This window comes from Glycine soja, chromosome 10, assembly GCF_004193775.1.
Source record: "Glycine soja cultivar W05 chromosome 10, ASM419377v2, whole genome shotgun sequence".
Taxonomy (NCBI): Eukaryota; Viridiplantae; Streptophyta; class Magnoliopsida; order Fabales; family Fabaceae; genus Glycine; species Glycine soja.
The window spans coordinates 6932335-6950514 of record NC_041011.1 but is presented as its reverse complement, the minus strand read 5'-3'; the positions used below and the strand labels follow the sequence as shown (position 1 = coordinate 6950514).

General features: G+C 31.5%; 3 protein-coding genes across 7 annotated transcripts; 1 reads left to right on the top strand and 2 right to left on the bottom strand.

Annotated features, from left to right (window-relative positions):
• The first annotated feature begins 4448 nt into the window (after positions 1–4448).
• On the top strand, positions 4449–6543 carry LOC114369278 (transcription elongation factor 1 homolog). The gene is made up of 5 exons (XM_028326473.1): positions 4449–4594; positions 5113–5235; positions 5408–5478; positions 6010–6031; positions 6131–6543. The coding sequence occupies exons 2-5, from the start codon at positions 5123–5125 to the stop codon at positions 6195–6197; spliced, it is 273 nt and encodes a 90-aa protein (XP_028182274.1). The 5' UTR covers positions 4449–4594; positions 5113–5122; the 3' UTR covers positions 6198–6543.
• Positions 6544–7390: 847 nt separating this feature from the next.
• LOC114369196 (transcription factor VOZ1-like) lies at positions 7391–11041 on the bottom strand. Of its 5 annotated transcripts, none has more exons than XM_028326389.1 (5): positions 10902–11041; positions 10176–10426; positions 9716–9865; positions 8734–9223; positions 7391–8349 (listed from the first exon to the last, which is right to left on the bottom strand). In XM_028326389.1, exons 2-5 carry the CDS (start codon positions 10401–10403, stop codon positions 7820–7822), a joined length of 1398 nt encoding a protein of 465 aa, XP_028182190.1. In that variant the 5' UTR covers positions 10404–10426; positions 10902–11041; the 3' UTR covers positions 7391–7819. The 5 variants fall into 5 exon arrangements, with proteins under 5 accessions (XP_028182190.1, XP_028182191.1, XP_028182192.1 ...); XM_028326390.1 differs by having other exon boundaries at positions 10176–10422; positions 10902–11021; XM_028326391.1 differs by lacking the exon at positions 10902–11041 and having other exon boundaries at positions 7391–7782; positions 7969–8349; positions 10176–10629.
• A 1793-nt stretch (positions 11042–12834) lies between these two features.
• LOC114369809 (OPA3-like protein) lies at positions 12835–16639 on the bottom strand. Its single transcript, XM_028327065.1, has 4 exons — positions 16286–16639; positions 16053–16187; positions 14999–15085; positions 12835–13349 (listed from the first exon to the last, which is right to left on the bottom strand). The coding sequence occupies exons 1-4, from the start codon at positions 16412–16414 to the stop codon at positions 13191–13193; spliced, it is 510 nt and encodes a 169-aa protein (XP_028182866.1). The 5' UTR covers positions 16415–16639; the 3' UTR covers positions 12835–13190.
• Positions 16640–18180: the final 1541 nt, after the last annotated feature.

Sequence of the window (18180 nt, the reverse complement as noted above, 5' to 3'; positions counted from 1 at the left end):
GGTATCCCGACTCCATCCCATACACGATTCAAATTAGAAAAATACTTTTTCTGTAAAAAATATTAAAAATTTGATTTTAGAAAAAATAAATTGATTGTTAAACATATATTTTTAACTACTTATATATCAATAAATTTATTATAACGCGTGTGTCTACAAAAATAGTTAAGAAAATAATATTAAATTATGTAAAAAAATTAAAATAAAATTAATTAGTAATAAAAATTCTATGCCTTTTTGATTAAATTATGCAAAAATTCTAAAGATTTTAAGTGGCAGAGCGGGTTCGAGTTCGGGGTCAGGACGGGTCTAATAATTTCATACTCGTACCCGTACCCGTATCTGACTTTTGGTTATCAGGAAAACCCGAACCCGAACCCATATCCGGTCAACTCGGATATTACCGGTCATAGTCAGAACGGATTCAGGCGGATACCCATGGGTACAGGTTTTCTTGCCATGTCTAAACAAGAATGTGCTAAACTATTAGCGGAAGTGAAGACTATAGCTGTTAAGATGTGAGTTTTACTTGAATTAGTGATTAATCTTTGTTAAAGTAAATATTTTTTTTTAATAAGATTTATTTCATACCTAAAATTAAGATTCGAATCTTAAACCGCTTGATTTGATTTTGTGAATCATACTAATTTAAATAACGGTGAATCATAATATCTTACTAACTCAAATCGTGGTACTTGATTAATTTGGCTATTTTTTTATTATTAGTAGTAGACTAGTAGTAAAATAAGAGAGCCTCTACATAGAGTTGGGTCAAATGAAAGGAATAATTTTTCACAATGTGATCAGCTCACAAAATATAGTCTTTGTTGCAATGTCAATGTTACCTCTGCTATAAAAAATAATAAGCAGAAAAAAGAAGTGAGAAAATAAAGGAATGAGACCAGATGACAGAGAAATAAAGAAAATTCAAAAAGATAGAGAGGTTCTGGAAATGTTGGCGGCAGAATAATTATGTCCATGAACTGAAGGATCAAATTTTCATTCAAGACAAGTGCTAGAAATGTTGTGGTCTTGTAGAGATGGCGATAAGGTATCCATTAATATCTCAAACAACGGTGGGACAAAAAAAAAAGAAAAATAATATCATAATTATTTCGGTTTCTTTTATAAGAGTCGATTAAATAAATAAATTAACTTAGGTAGTAACTTAAATTTATCTTATATTTACATATTTTTTTAAAACATTCTTAAAATTTAAGAGACAAGCTCTTTTTTTTCAAAATTATTTTATTTAGTTTAATTTTTTTAATCTCTCTCGTCAATAATTGGTTTTCTGTTGGAGTATTTTATACAAAAATCAATCAAAATGATTTTTTGCTTATGTGTTTTACACAAAAGTCATTCAGGTGCAAGATTAAGTGAAAAAATTCATTTGTTGTGATACAACCAACACTTGAAAATAAAGGTCTATAAATATAATAAATTTTGAAGAAAAGGAACATGAATCTAAGTGCAAGAACATTCATATTCTCCATGTAAAAGTCATTTGTATATTTTTTATATAGAAGCTCTTAAAATCACAATTCAATTTCTTTTGTGATATTTATTTTTTTCTAGAATGTTTGAAAGGTAATCTAATGATACCCTTTTTTCTAACAATTTCAAATCTAATAGCTCTAATATAAGTATAGATGGAGAGTAAATATAGACCATTCATCGGTATCCAAAATCTTAAAACCTAAATCTATTTTCTCATTTTTATCTCTTTCTTCTTTCACAACTATGTCAAAACCTTTTGACTTCACCATTTTTCTTTTTTGGTGTTGATGTCATTTCCAACCTCTCTAGGTCGAGAATTGAGAAACTAATTCGACTAAAACGTTTTTTTACTTTTCCTTCTTTGTTTCCCTTAAAAAAAATTAGAAAAATCACGCCTTGGTGAAACCCTAGTTTGTTAGTTTTACACGATTTTTTGTCACCATAGTTATTATCTTGCAAAATCAAACATACTAATTATATCCCTTTATCTTTTGTATTTATTTCCTTTTTTCTCTCCCCTTGGCACATGTATGTTAGTGTGTATGTTATTGGGTATTTCATACTACATCTTTAGATGGGATTCAATCAAGGAGGGTTCGATGGGTGTAGAGTGAGAAGATTCCTCAATTTATCAACAAAATGAACCAAAAAAAGTCTTTTCACTATTACATTTGTGAGTTTTGAGTCTCTATAAGTATATTTGTTTTGCTTTGTTTTTTATATTTTCAAGTGTCTCATTATGCATTAAAATAGTGCTTCCGTGTTTTTTTTTTATTACGTGTGATGGAATTTAAATTATGCATATGTAACAATTATATTATTTTAAGAAAAAAGACTACTGAAAATATTTTTCTTTTTTTGTGCAATGATTGCATTTTTGCATTGTTTAGTACTGTCTCCGTTTCTTTTTATCCGTATTTTAAGGTTTTTAAGTAAAAATAAAGAAATGTAATAAATTTTCATGATCATAATAAAATAGTTATAAGATTTCTTATTTTATCTTTTTTTTATTTCTATTTCACAATAAAAACATATGTATAAATTAGTTAAAGATTAAATAAAAACTAAGGATATAATTGATAAAAGAATAATTAATGTTATTTTGAACTTAAAAAATGAAAGATATTTTTTTAAATAACAAAGATTAGTACATTATATATTAGAATGCATAAAACAAGTTTTGTGTTCTCTAAATAACAAAGACTAAAATGAAAAATTACTCTCATTAGTACATTATATATTAGAATGCATAAATTTGTAGTTCGGACTCATTCTTGACTATCTCATTGGTGCATTGTCCTATAAATTTGTTTCATAAGCATGTTACTCTTGAGTTTATCTTTAGAGTTGAGTGGTCTCTATTGTCCATTCTCTTAGAGAAGAAAATCAATGTGTTGATTTCTTAACAAAGATGGGGACAACATTCAATGTTATTTTTACTGATGTTAGTGACTCTCCATTTTGAATGTGATTTGTTATCGAGGATAGATGCCACAAGGCTTAAGTTTGTGTTGTGAAACATGTGTATTTTTCTTCTTTGGTTTTTGTTATCTTCAATTACTAGAAGAAATACACAATATTTATAGTTTTACATATATTTTTATAACCATGTTATTATTATAAAATATTTATCTATTTCATCGATAATTAATTTCTGTCAAAAAATTTGACTGACCACTAATATCACTCAAATCAATAACTTTTTTGGTATATAATACTGCATAATTTAAAGAGTATTCTTTTAATTAGATTCTCTCTTCACTTGTTGGAAAACATGTTTCTCTCATAATTATATTATTAGTCAAAAAAAATTATTGTCTCAACAACCTCAAGTTATCTTCATTTTATCTTTACTGGCATGATCTTGTTAGCTATTTATCTATTTTAATCTACTTTTTGTTTATTTCTATCTCTACACTGAATTTTAATAGTTTTTCTATTTCAATCAATAGTAAAAAATAACTTTATATCATAATTTAAATTACTACTATAAATCTAAAATATAATTTATATATTTAAAGATATTTGTTTATTATAAATTTAATTAATACTTATAATACAATTTACATATTAGAAACCATTTTTATTATGAATTTTAATCCTATAAAAATCATTTCTATTTTATTATGTATTAATTAAAATATTAATTTTTTGTACCTATAAGAATTCAACACGATATCAAAAATTTATATTTAAAAAAATTAGTTTTAGAAATTATAATGCTAATTAAAATTAAACCAAAAATTTGAATAAGAATTGAAATAAATAAAAATTTAAAAGAATGAATACAAATATAGACATAGAGACAGAAAAACATGTTTAAAGCTATTTATACAAAATATTGAATATTGTTATAATTTTTTTTAAAAAAATTGCAAAGTAGGGGTGATTGAATGTTTGTAAAGGTAAAGAAAAGGGTAAATTATAATTTGATTTTTTTTTAAATTTGTCGTCCCTATTTTTTATTTTTTTTGCGATTTTAGTCTTTAGGTTTTTAAAAATCTATAATTTTAGTTCATTATACAATTTTATATATGTTTATTTTTTTTAACATTTTAATTAGTTAGACTATATTTTAATTGTTAAATGTTAATGTTATTTTCCATTTCATCACAATTTACGTCATTCACAGTCAAGTTAAATCGAATCAAAATTGTGTATTTTTTTAAATTATGGATAAAAAATTAAATAAGACCAAAATTACAATATAAGCGAGAAGAAAAAAGGTTTAATTGAAAAAAGAGTTCCTCTATTCTTTGTATTTTACGGTTTCCTTAATTTTTAAGTCTTTCTATTTTTTTTAAATTGACTATTTGAATCTCTAGGAAAAATTAAAATTTTGAAAAATAAAAAGACTAGTGAATTAAAAATAGTGAATTTTGAAAGAAAAAAAAATAGAAAGACGGATGAATTAAAAGAGAGAGAAATCGATTTAGTAAAATAAAAAAAATATAGAGTAACTCTTTTCTCAAAGAAGCCCAAAACAAATAGATAGATGAATTTGCCGTTTATTTATTTATCCCTCTCTTAGCCATCGTTGTTCATAATCATTACACATCATAGGCTCTCTCTCTAGGGTTTGATCAGACTCAAGGTATGTTTTTTCCTTTTTTCATTCTGCTCCAATTTTTCTGGGTTTGCTTACTGTTTGATTTGATTTCCCTTTTTTCCTTTCTGCCGTTTGGAACATAATGGGAAAAAAGGGCATAGCTTTGTTCAGCAAGATTCTTCGTTTTCTATCAAACCTGCAACAAAAAATTATTGAAAATTCGATGTAAACCGTTGTTTTCTCCTCAAGTTTTCATGTTGCGGGTGCAACGGAGATTGAAAGTTTAACACTTTTACTTCAAATTGTTTGTTAACCGAAAGTTATAACAAAAAAACCACAATTAATTTTATCGCTTAGATTTGTTAATTTGTATGTTTCACATTGGTTTGGTCTTTTAAAACACATGAAAAAAGGATTGCTTGCTTGAGTGAATTGCTGGAGATGTTTGATTGTTTTGATGGGATGTGACTGTGGCTTGTTTTATGATGCATATATTTTCAATTTGTGGAACAAGGAGGAGTTTTCATTTCACTGCGTTGTTTTATTTTTTATATGAAAAACAGGGTTTAAGCCATGGGAAAAAGGAAGGCAAAGGCAAAGCCTCCTCCAAAGAAGCGAATGGATAAGCTCGATACCGTCTTCAGCTGCCCTTTCTGCAATCATGGCAGCAGCGTCGAATGCCGCCTGTAAGCACTTCTTGATTACTTGTAAAGGATGTGACCGTGTGTGTGTGATTTCAATATGCATCCAAACTCCAAAGACATTGATGCATATATTTCTGTAAAATCATTTGGGTACCTTCTGTTTTGCATGTTAGAGTACTTAGTTTGAAGCTCATTTTTGGGGTTCTTTTGGCAGTGACATGAAGAACTTGATAGGGGAAGCTATTTGCGGGATATGCCAAGAGAGCTTTAGCACTACCATCACAGGTTTATTTCTATGGGATGTGTTTGGCATTTGTGATATTGACTCTGAGTGAAGCAGTTAGTTCCAAGTGGTTTATCTTGGCTGGCAATGGATATTGAAATGGGAAAGAGCTAGTATATTTGGTGATATATAAAAAGCAACTAGACATAGATGATGTTCCCTTAATTCTTGTTTTTGACAATGCTTCTTAACTAAAATGAAATTACTGGGATGTGCTACCTAGCTTGACATTTTGAAAATGCAAAAAGAGAAGAAATGTTTACTCCTGCCAGGGATAAATTACCATTTTTTGTGGTGTTTGACAGAACATCAGGAATAAATTTATCTCGACTTCTCATGTTCTTGTTTGTGGCTATTTGAAAGAAAATTGAAAGTGTATTTCCCTTGTCATACTCAGGTTGAAAAAGAAATGTTTTGCTTTTTCATTGAAGAGATTTGAAAAGTCAGATATTGACAATTTTATATATCTGCTGATAGCATACATATTACAAATGTAGCTAATAATTATAATTATTCTTTTCTTGTGTTTGCAGCTTTATCAGAGCCAATAGACATGTAAGTTAAATCAATATGTTGTAAACATATCTCCATCTCTCTCTCTCTCTCTGTGTGTGTGGCATTCATGACTCAAGGAGCTTTTTTTCAACTATGCAGATACAGTGAGTGGATTGATGAATGTGAACTGGTAAACCACCCGGACGATGATGGTGCTGAGCACTGATGCTCAGATTCCTGTTCTTGTGGTTGTGAACGGATTAACTGGCCAATTTTATATCTTCAACCTGTAACTATGTCGGTTCCTGATGTGAGTGAGCACTGGTGCAACTATAAGATGCATGTAATAGCTTAGTTATGTAATAGCATGTGCAAGAACATGAGAATAATTGTCCTATTTAGATGAAGCCCCCTGGATTAGAAGCTAGTCTGTAATATCTAATACTATTATACTGTTTCTGTATGTGTGCGCTGGTTGCATATGTAAAGAGTGTGTTTTTCTTCTCCTTTGGAAGTGACTTGGGAGAAAGGGGTTAATATATAGCTTGATGATGGGCTTCAGTTTGGATTAACTAACATTTAAAATTTTCCCTACTCACCATTTTTCTGTTTGATATCCCATTTTGCTCCTGGTGGGGCAATACTATTTTAAAAATTGTTACAAATTATCAGACATTTTATAACATAAGATTAGCAATGCTAACTTGAAACTCAAGCATTTTTCAAGAGTCCTAAGTCAGATTCATTGGTGCCTCGCCAGATTCTCATGGGGGTATTGATGACAAATTAGCATTGGCAATACTTATTGCCTTGTTTATTACATAAGAAAATGGTAGGAAAAATATTGTTTTTTTCTTTGTTTGGGTACACACTAGAAGAAATGATTAAAATACAAATGGGATTCACACGTTTTATCCTTTCAAAATCCGAAGAAAAAAAGAGAGAAATGTTGTCTTATATGAATATAAATGATCAAAATGGCTTTATTTTTGTATGTTTTTTTATCAAGGTTATTTATGTTATTTTATATTTATACTTAACTTTTGTTATTTTTTATTAAACAATTTATCAAATCATCTCACTTTTCATTTTTTTCTCTTTCTTTCTTTTCAATTTCTTTTCTAAATTATACATTCCATAGAAATTTCATGGACAGATATTTAGACTACTGTTAATGCCATGGAATGGCATAATTTAATAATTTTTTCATAGATAAGTCAGCTGTTTTTTTTATATTATTATTAGAACAACATTTAAATTTAATATTATAGATATTTTAAGTGCCATTTTTTAATCAAAGTCGCAATAATAGATTATCCGCAAGAATCAAAGGCAAGTACCAAAAAATTTACAGCAATTGAGAGATCCTGTGTAACCAACTTTCAACTGAGATAAATTGAATTGCAACAACCACAATCATATTTAAATCACTCCAACATTAATCGTATCGGATGCCTATTGTAATGTCTAGATAGAAGTGGCCTTGTAACGAAAAAAATAAAACAAGGCACAATGCTGACTTTCGAAGATTCCGTTTCTTTTATCGAGTTATGATAGATTCTCATGAAGGGACACAAACATTTTATTACACAACCAATATTATGTGCCCTCCATACAAGTTTCTTACATTAGCATGATTAAGAAAATAAGAGTCAGGAGGACTGAATTGCTGCAACTTTGTGCTGATGATTCTATCACTCACTAATTGTTGGTGATCTTCCCAAGCAAGCCTCTAATGCAGCACAATCTTCCTGTGAGAATGAGCTATTCACAATGTCTTGACAAGGATAAAAAATCACCTTGTCTTGTTCCTAAGAAGAAAAAGTGAAAAAAAAGGAAAGGGATCAATCATGTCACATAATAGTCTCTTGTGTTGTCAACAACATAGTCATCATATGGTGAAGAAGTTAAGCCGTATTGATAAGGTGCATTTAGTTGTAGAGCAACTCTGTTAGAAGCTGAATAAACACCACCTCCTATGCCAAGCTTGGTTCTACCTTTAGCAGAGAGGCTTCCAATGTGCTTCTGCAGACCAGCAACTGAATCACTTGTTACTACTATCTTTGCCTTGGAGCTCTTCTTCCCGTCGACGAGCTTTAGTTCCAACCGGTATAAGGCGCGCGCATCGCACTTGCTGATTTCATACTCGTAAAGGTGCCACTCAAAAAGGTTCAAAGGTTGAGGATCCATGTAATAGGATCTCTTCAGCCCTCCAAACTCGTTCATCACTTGCTTTCTAGACTCGTGCCACCCTCGCCCGCTGTAATCCGGCAGTGACCTCTGCTTTCTGTTTCCACTCTCAAATGCCCTTCTAGGCTTATCAAAGAAAAGCCACTCCCTAATAGTCTCACCCTCAAGAACACAAGTATCAAAGAGCTCTGCAATCAAATGGAAATTGTTTTAATTACATAAAGAAAATGAAAAGCAATATTCTCAACTGTTAAATTTCACAGGGTCTAACTAATCAAAAATCATGTCAGGCATGACTTTTAAGGTAATTATTGCAAAACTCAACAAACTTATCATACCTGACGGATTTTAATTGATTGACAATGTAAAAACTCTAAACATTGTCAGGACATAGTGTTCTAATCAAATTTTATAAGGAGGAATTATAGTGTTCGAATTTTATAAGGAGGCATCAAATTTCAAGGTATTCCGTAGTCACTCTTTAAAACAATCATTACAAAAATCAATGATTGGATGGCAGACTTAATAGTGTTCTAATAAAATTTTATAAGGAGGCATCAAATTCAAATTACCAGGTGCATTCCATGGAGATTTTGCAGTTGCTGCTCCCTCACATTCTGGGATTCCAACAACTTTTCCTTGTGCCTTAGCACCAAGAGCAGCAAAAAGTAAATTATCCTTGAGTCCAATTCCCCCAGGTCTTAGAACTGGGGTCATGCCTGGTGGTCCTTCGTTTAAAGCTAGAGTGGCGTGAAAGCTACTGCAATAGTCTTGACACCAGTCCAAGCCTTGAACAGGTCTTGGACAGTCCCAAAGCGCGCATTTTGGGCCTAAGAAAGCAGAAGGAGGAGGGCACACACTTGGAAGATAGCTAGATATGTGAGGAACACCACCTTCCTCACAAAAACCTGTACCGGCATAGAAGCTGTGATCCAAGTCCTTGATATCAAATTGGTGATACTCTAAAGCAGTTCCATCCAAGTTATTTGCTGCTATGTTGGGAACTCCTACAGTGGAGTGTTTGCATTCTTTAAGTAATCGGAATTCCTGTTGATGTTGGCCCTGATTTACAGTTAAACCAAGAAATTCATTACAATTTGCTGTCATATCCAAATTGCTGACAGGCATTGAAATGATGATTAAAACTATAATGCATAAGAACTAAAATTGGTCTTTGAGTGGGGAGAAATTTAGTATTAATCCTAAGATTCTACTAACAGGATTAAACCATCAAAGCCATACATGGAAGATTAAAAAAATACAGTAAAGAAAAAGCTTACCATACATGGAAGATTAAAAAAATACATTAAAGAAAAAGCTTACCACACATGAAAGATAATATATCAAGTAACAATCTTTTTCATTAGAAGATATGAATCATTCTGAAGCATTCATTCTACATAGGAATTGAAATAGGGCACCCAACAACAAGAGAGAAGCTTCAAAATCAATAATTGTAGAGCCACGGAAAGGAAAAAAATGAAAAAAGGCACAAAATAGATTAACTATGGTAAAAATGGATGAATAATCCCCCAAAATAAAAAGGGCACACACCTCTTGGACTATCACCTTAGCCCCAGCCTGCATAATCTGATCATTAGGTTCAGACTTAGGTGCAACTAATGGACTAGTGGCATCATCTTCCTCCTCGCAGAGCTGCAATAGCCTATAGACATCGGTTGAGAATGAACCAAGACTACCACCCTATAGTCAGCCATAAATACTGTAAGAATTATTTATGTTTTGTGTCGTCTTATCAGACCACACAAAATACTCTTATTTATAATGGAGGAGGTTTACAAAATAAGGAAACTAAATAATGAGTAATAAGGGAAATAATTCCATACTAAATTGTTGTAATCAAAACATATCAAATCGTATATTTCACAAATACAACTACACAAATGGAAATATTGTCATTCAAAGTTCACACGTGTTCACCACAAACTCACAACAAAGTCTGCAAGTTACAATCAAGGAGATGTACATGTACTACATGAGCTAGCTAGCTTACTTGCTGCAAAGAGGAAGCAGGAGATGTCTCGTTAAGCTCGGCCTTCCACTCGCGAAGCATCTGATGGACTTGCTCCTCGAGAAGTGCAGCATCGATAGTACGGCTCTCCTTTCGGGCAAACTGCAGATCCAAGAACATCACCTGCAGGTCATCAACATGGTTCCTTGCCTTGTCCTTAAAGAGCCTGTGTGATGCTGACTTGCAGCTGCTCTTGGAAATTTTCTTCATCACAAATGAACTTCAAGTCCTGTCTACAAGACTGAGTTTCAGTTCACCACAAATAAAAACTCGGAAAAAGAGAGATAAAACGTTTATGATGCAAACAACTTCCAGACAAGTTTATCATGATCATTGTCATTGATCATGAGCATATTCCAGCTCACCCTCCACCCCAAAAGTCCAGAGATTCTAAAACCAATATTCCAACATCCCCATCAGAAAATTAAGTCAAATCATAGTAAAAGATTCACCCCATTTTCAATTAATTAACTAAAAAAAAACAGAATCATAAATAAAGATAAAAATAATCAAATTATTTTGAAGCAAAGTAACTTTAAAAAAATGAAACAAGAAAAATAAATAAAAAAGATTAACTAAAGCCAATCAAAAGCATTGAACATAACTAAGACACTGGAAAGCAAAACCAACCAAAGTCATGATCACAGTTTTCACCCAAGAGATCCGATTTATAAAGAAAAAAAAGAAGAAGAAGCCATGCATGCTCACCTGAGACTCCAAATTTGGCATTAAAGACACAATGTTCAATGCTCTCTCTTGCTTCAGAAAAAGATTTAAGGTGAGAAGGTCATATAAAGAGAGATGGAAAGGGAGAAGAGAGAGAAAATGCTTCTCTCAACTGAAGAATATATGTTGTTGGATAAATAAATATTAAAAAAATGTACCCAATGTCTTACCCGAAATAACGGTTATAACCTCCTTCATTATTTTCTTTGTAATTTCAATAGTTACAAAGGAAAAACATTTATAATGTTTTCTATTGTTGAGTTGGGTTGAAAAATATAATTGGTTTCTTATATGTAATATTAATATGGAGAGAATCATAATAAAATCTACTGTTATATTAATGTTGTTTACATATTGTTTTCATGTTATATGTCTTGTATCTTGCAATTTTACTAATTAGTTTAGGCTTGACAGTAATTTGGGGCCAAATGTTCATATTATCAATGATAAATATTATATTACATATATTTAAAAAATTATTAACAAGTAAAACACTATCAATTATCACCAAAATAAATAAAGCAAAAAGAGGTATAAAATTAATATATTATAAAATTTGCATTGTAAAATTAAAGAAATACTTTTCAAAGACAAAGTATTTTTTTTCTTGGAATATAGGATGTCGTTGTCTCATAACTACCCTAATATTGTGCCTTCTCGAATATAGATCACATAGAGCCATAGATCACCAGAGTGGTCCTTCAATTGAGTGTTACCAAGTTGAGAATTTGTTGTTAACTTTTCTTCTTCTCAACAAAAGGAATTATATATATATAAAGAAAATGCTTTATTGTCTTAGTCATGACAAACAAATGTAACAATATAAACCAAACTTTTTCTTATATGTATAATAAGAATAAAAAGGTTCATACTTCAAAGCTGATTTTTGTCTAATTTGTGAAGAAGAAATAAACTCATGAAACACGTTTTTTCCTTTTACTTCTTTATTCAATTTTCCCCATTGGTTTTACAAAATAAATTTTGGCAACAATTTGATGGCGGTTCAATCAAAACACTGCTCCAAAAGGGATTCCTTTTACTTCTTTATTCAATTTTCCCCATTGGTTTTACAAAATAAATTATGGCAACAATTTGATGGCGGTTCAATCAAAACACTGCTCCAAAAGGGAGAGAAGAAATGGAGGAAATAATAGAAACTGTACAAGAAAAAAAAAAGTGATTCCTCTTTGCTTGCCAAATAGTACAAATTAAGATGAAAATTTTCTTTTGGATGAATAGGTGAAAGAAATCAGGGTAAGGAAGGAATAAAGTACTCTTCCACTACCGTTCAACATATTCCTGTTTTGATGCCTCTCTTAATGGAAGAGCTTTATAGGAGGAGGCTGCTGAATAGATATCACATCCACCTGCATCCCATGATTAATCATTCGGACCATCCACATGTCATGCCCACAACCCTCTATTTTCCCATAGGAAACATAGAAAAGGGTATATAGTGGGGTTGGTAGTTGTGCTCCAAATCAACTAACCATTGTCACTACTAAACTTGATAATAACTTGAATTGCTTCACTATTTTAGCCAACCAAAATGGTTACCATCATCTCAAACACATCATTGCTTACCAAGGGAATCTAGGTCAGCTAATTGAACAAAATATATGAATTATTGTAAATCTTCAATACTTGTTTTTTATTTCTATAGATAAAAAAAAAACATTGTCTGCAATAGATTCCATGACCATGATTAAATGAATAAGGACATGAGGTCCTTGTCACTCTGCAATGCAGATCAATTGGAGCATGTTTGAGCATCCAGTGACTGGCCTCCAAAGTATGTTTTGCAAACAGATCAAAAAATAGGAACGTGTGCCACCACAGGTTGAATGGGAATCCAAACAGGCATTTGGTCGTTCGTGGAAAGAGAAAGTGAATACATGAAAAACAATAACAAATGGACTTGAGAAGGCAAAGGGTGAGATGACACATTTCTACTCAGCTGATAGCGTCACCTCTTAAACGCTAAGAATTACATTGTACAATCTCTGCAAATTATATTGGGCAACACAATTTCAATCTGAGAGTTATCCTTAATACAAGAGAATGTGAAATCTGAAACTAAAAGCCAATGAATGTGTAAAAAATAGGCTCTTCTTGAAGAGACCCTCATAAATCAGAAATGAAGCCTGAATGTGTAAAAAATAGGCTCTTCTTGAAGAGACCCTCATAAATCAGAAATGAAGCCTGAATTACATTCATCCCAAAGATGAATGTTAAAAAATATGATAAATAATTATACTACTCTTCATCAGCTCAAGCAGTTTTCTCTGCCTTTCCAATTTCTGTATTACCATTTCTGAAGTTTAGTATGCCAATCAATCCTCGTCCCCTCGCCATCTGTTCCAGTTCTTGAATTCTATGCTTAAGAAGTTCTACTTCTTCTGCCAAGTTTTCATTTTTTTGCTTCACGTCCTAAAGAAGAATAAACAATGGTTGGAGAAGGTTAAATATGAAACCTTGTCTATTAAATAACTTTTCTCAGTTAGCCTGAATTGAGAACCAATGACAGTGAATATACAGAGTTGTTCAGTGTAGTTTTATATATTCTAGAGCAAAAAGAAGGACAAATTGCTGTGAATTATTAAAACAAACCATTTTTCCTTAACAGTTTCAACAAAATCCCAGTTCGAATAGCCAAAATTAATCTACCAGGCCTAAAGTCAATCCTCAATCTTGTAACAATATCTAACACAAAACACATTGAAAAAAGCCTTGAGATTGTCCTATTGCAGCTTTTTACACAAAAGTTTCTACTACGAGCCACTTGTAGATTTATGTTTTCATTCTCAAATTTAGTAATTAGTATGACTCTGTATGACAGTCAATTTAACCATTCCAAATAGAATTTTTAAAACAAAACATATACATCACAAAGCATTAAATGCAAACTTTGGACAACAATAATGTAATTAGGAATTGATGACACCAACTGAGAAATATAAGGATTGAATCAATCAAAAGCTGAAGAAGTTAGGAATTGTGTCTCTTGATATCTTAAAATACGAAGCCATATCAGTGTCATCAATGGCGAATGGGCGAACATGGTGTGTTAAGAACCCACGTTAGACAATGGAAGAAAGGAAAGAAAGATGCAATTTCTTGATTGTATAAGAACAAAAAATAGGAGAGATAACTTTCCTCCAAGGGTTTCCCCTTCACAAAGGATTTCTCCTTTCACAAAAAGCTAATGCTCAATTTACAAAATGATACAGAACTGAATCCCCCTTTCCCCTTACATCCTCCTATCTATTTATTATTTAACTCACTAACCCCCTAACTAATTAATCAGTATCCTAACTGTCTTAACTAACTCCCCTTTCTCATAGTCCTAACATGGCGGAAGGCCAAAATTTCGCCATATAAGCACGCCATTGTGGGCCTCCCTTCACAAATTGTCTATGGCGGTTGGCAAAAAATCCGCCACACCATTCTGCCATGGCGGTGCCATGGCAGCTATTTAACAACTCTGAGGCCATATGCATCATAACCTATCATAGCCTCCGTTCAGCTGCTCTAGAAATTAACTTTTAATTCACAAAGTGATACTAGGCAAACAGTTTAGCTGTTTCTACCCAGGGTATATAAGTAAAGTTGTAAAGTAGACAGTTAGGTTTGAACTAGAAGCATTTTGTTATTTATTTATCTGAAAGATTAATGATTATTATAAGTTAAAAATAAAGATGACAATACATGAGCTGCCAGATGTTTTTTGAATCTTCGGCATAAAGTGGAAATAATGCTCCAGAAATAGTAGTAATACTAAACAAAATTATTCATGTATTCAATTTTGTCAAGTTGTTTCAGTAAAAAAAAAACGTGAATATACATATAAACATCCCTTGTATCCGAACATGGGAGCATGATACTTGATAAGAAAGTTAAAGTTAGGCGGAAATAACATATAAACAAAAGAATAAAGTAAATTTGAAAACAAGGGCTGAAAGAAATAAACAACCAAAATTGAAAGAAAAAGAAAACTTGACAGATTTGAAACCAAAGGAAACATATATAAATATATAATGTTAAAGTTATTAGCACCATATGATTTATTTTGAAATTACCTGCAGCTCTTGCTTTCGTTGCTCCTCCTTTCTTGCCTCAGATCTAGCACTTCTTTGTACCTCAAAGATCAAGAGAACTCCTGCAACCTATGAGTATAGCATACAAATTATTTTGGTGCAAACATGTAATGTATACATAATAATTTACATTCTCATGTCATGTATTTGAGAGTTAGTAATAAATTCCCAACAACAGGATCTCTTTTTCTATGAATAACTTCAATGAAATCTTTCAATTTCTTATTTTACTATGTTCAACTCTACGTATTCCTCTATCCGTAGCGTAAATTGAATGTACAAAAATGGCTATAACAGAGTTTCTGTTATTCATATTAACAACTACTCTAGGAGGAATGTTTTTAATGTGGCGTTAACGATTTAATAACTATCTTTGTAGCTCTAGAATGTTTCAGTTTATGTTCGTTTCTTACTATTTGGATATACCAAGAAATATGTACAGTCTAATGAGGCTACTACGAAATATTTACTCATGGGTGGGGCAAGCTCTTCTATTCTGGTTCATGGTTTCTCTAGGCTATATGGTTCATCCTGGGAGGAGAGATGGAGCTTCAAGAAAGAAATAGTGACCGGTCTTATCAATCAATACACAAATGTACAATTCCCCAGGAATTTTAATTGCACATGACTATGCAGGGCATATATCATATTCGACCTGTAAAAAGGGGCTATAAGGTGGGTTCAGTGGTGAAGGGAGAGTGGGAGAGGCCATAGGTTTAAATCCTCCCATTAACAAATACTAACAACTAGGAGATATAAAGTGAGTTGCAAGATTAAGGCAAAAGGAAGAAGGGAAAGGCCACAGGTTCCATTCCCTCTACTGACAAAACTAACATTCTAACAAAGACTGACAAGCAAGAAATATGAGGAGAGTTAGATGGTTAAGGAAGAAGGAAAAGGTCACATGTTCGATCCCCCTCTAACAAACTAACATTCTAACAAAACTAACATTTGTCAATAAATAAATAAATACTAACTGAGTAACAACAAACATTTGGCGATGAAAAAAGAAAATAGAATGAAGTTGGTTGGTTACCGAGAAGACGAAGAGTTCTCCGATAAGGTCAACGGCGGCTTGAACGGCCTTTTCCTCGTTCAAGGGGCGAATCTCAACGTCTGTGGCGTGGCCGTAAATGCGCCTTTGCATCTTAGTCGTGATTTGATGATTAGACTGAAACATACCCCCAACAAAAAAATTATTAACAATTTGCAGTGATGAGAGAGTTAAAAAATGAAGAAAGAAAAGGGAAAAGGGGTACATCACATCACCTGAGCCATTCTAACGATGAGTTCGCGGAATCTGGGGTGAAGAGCGGCCTGCTGCTTCAGTCTGCTCGCCACGGGTTTGCTTAGGGTTTTCACGGCCAGCGTTCCCAGCTTCAGCAGTGGCAGCACCATCCTTATTCTTCTTCTTAGATCTTAATCGATTCAAATCAAATGCCAAATACTAATATTATTATTGTTATTCTTGATGAACACACAAGCTGAAGTCAATAGGTATTGAAAAGGGGAAATATTACTGCATCTTCCACGAAATTGATATCATTAATTCATTATATTGCCTTGCCTTAGGTTGGTTGTTCCCACAAACAAACTCCGTTGTCGACAATATAATTGACTTCCCATCTGTTGGGACGCTTTTTTTTTTCTCTTTTGTTTCCATTGATTTGCTTTTCCCTCACTATGTGCATAAATGTTAAATAGTTATTTTTGTTTTAAATTTTTAAATTTATAAAATGCTGATAAATTTATATTTGAAAGATGGAAAAATTTTAATCTTCAAAAATGATAAAAATGTGATAAATTTATTCTTTGGTTAACTTTAGGATGTTAGTGTTGATGAAAGAGCATATATAGCATAAAGGGACGAAAATGTTACAAAAATAGTTGTCAACATGTTTTTTGAATAAATTAAATCAAAATATCAAATAAGTTATTATTAGACAAAAATATCTATAATTAGACTAAAATGTTAGTAATTTTTTTTATTGAATTAAAATGTCAATAATTTTATTTTACCAAATGTCAGTACATTTTCATTAGACTAATTTGTCAAACTCCAAATTGTATTTCATTTAAAGTTAAAATATAATTTAATCGTCATTTTCACCTTTTGAATCATTGCAATCATAATATTACAATAAATACTTAAAAAAATAGGAAAACAAATATAAATTAGAACAACACATGATAATAAACATAATATTGATTAATAAACATAATATGTTTGTTGTTATGAAATTTCTTATGTGATAATACTTTATCCAAAATATGATACTCAAACAAAAATGTGCAGTCATTAAGTTAATTCTTACAAAAAAATAAGATCCAACTTGATTTTGTCACTACCTAATATTATCGTAATGGAAAATTTTCAAAATAAACATTCTATCAATGTACAAAAATAATCATTGTAACAGTGTACCAATCATTACAAATTTATTCAAATTATAATAATTAGTTAGAATCTACTATGAACAAAAGACAAACATATCTCATATTTCACTTCTTCAAATTTTGGCAGCGAAACAACCCTAGTGTGGGTATAAAGCTCATGTAATTCAGTTGGTTCATCCTATGAGATGGTACATCTAGAAATATAATTGGAATTGATGCTGAAGGCCTAACTGGAGGTGGGCTAAACCCAGTTGACAATGAAGAATGTATGAAGCTTGTTTCCTACAATAATTATAAATAGTGACTAATTATACATAATATAATTTAACAATAAGTAATCAATTATATGTAAAAGTCGCAGTTTCAGCATTAAGAGTTTCAGTACTTTCAAAATTAGCTGGAGGTTATTCAACTTGTAGGCAACAATAAAAATAATTAATCAAATTTTAAAAAATATGTTACTGGTGTTGTGGTGATTGCATTTGAGTTATAATGTTTGTTAAAGTAATTATGTTTATCAATAAATATTATATTTATTATTATTTTTGTTCTAACTTATGTTTGTTTTCCTATTTTTTAAGTGTTTATTGTAATGTTATGCTTGCAACGATCAAAAAAGAGAAGATGCAGATTAAATTATGGGTAAATAGTCATTTTCACCCCTGAATGTGTAAAACGCTAACAAATTCGTCCTCGAAAGATAGAAATTCAAATTTTAGTCCCTAAAAGTGGAAAAAAATATGATAAATTCATTCATCTGTTAACTT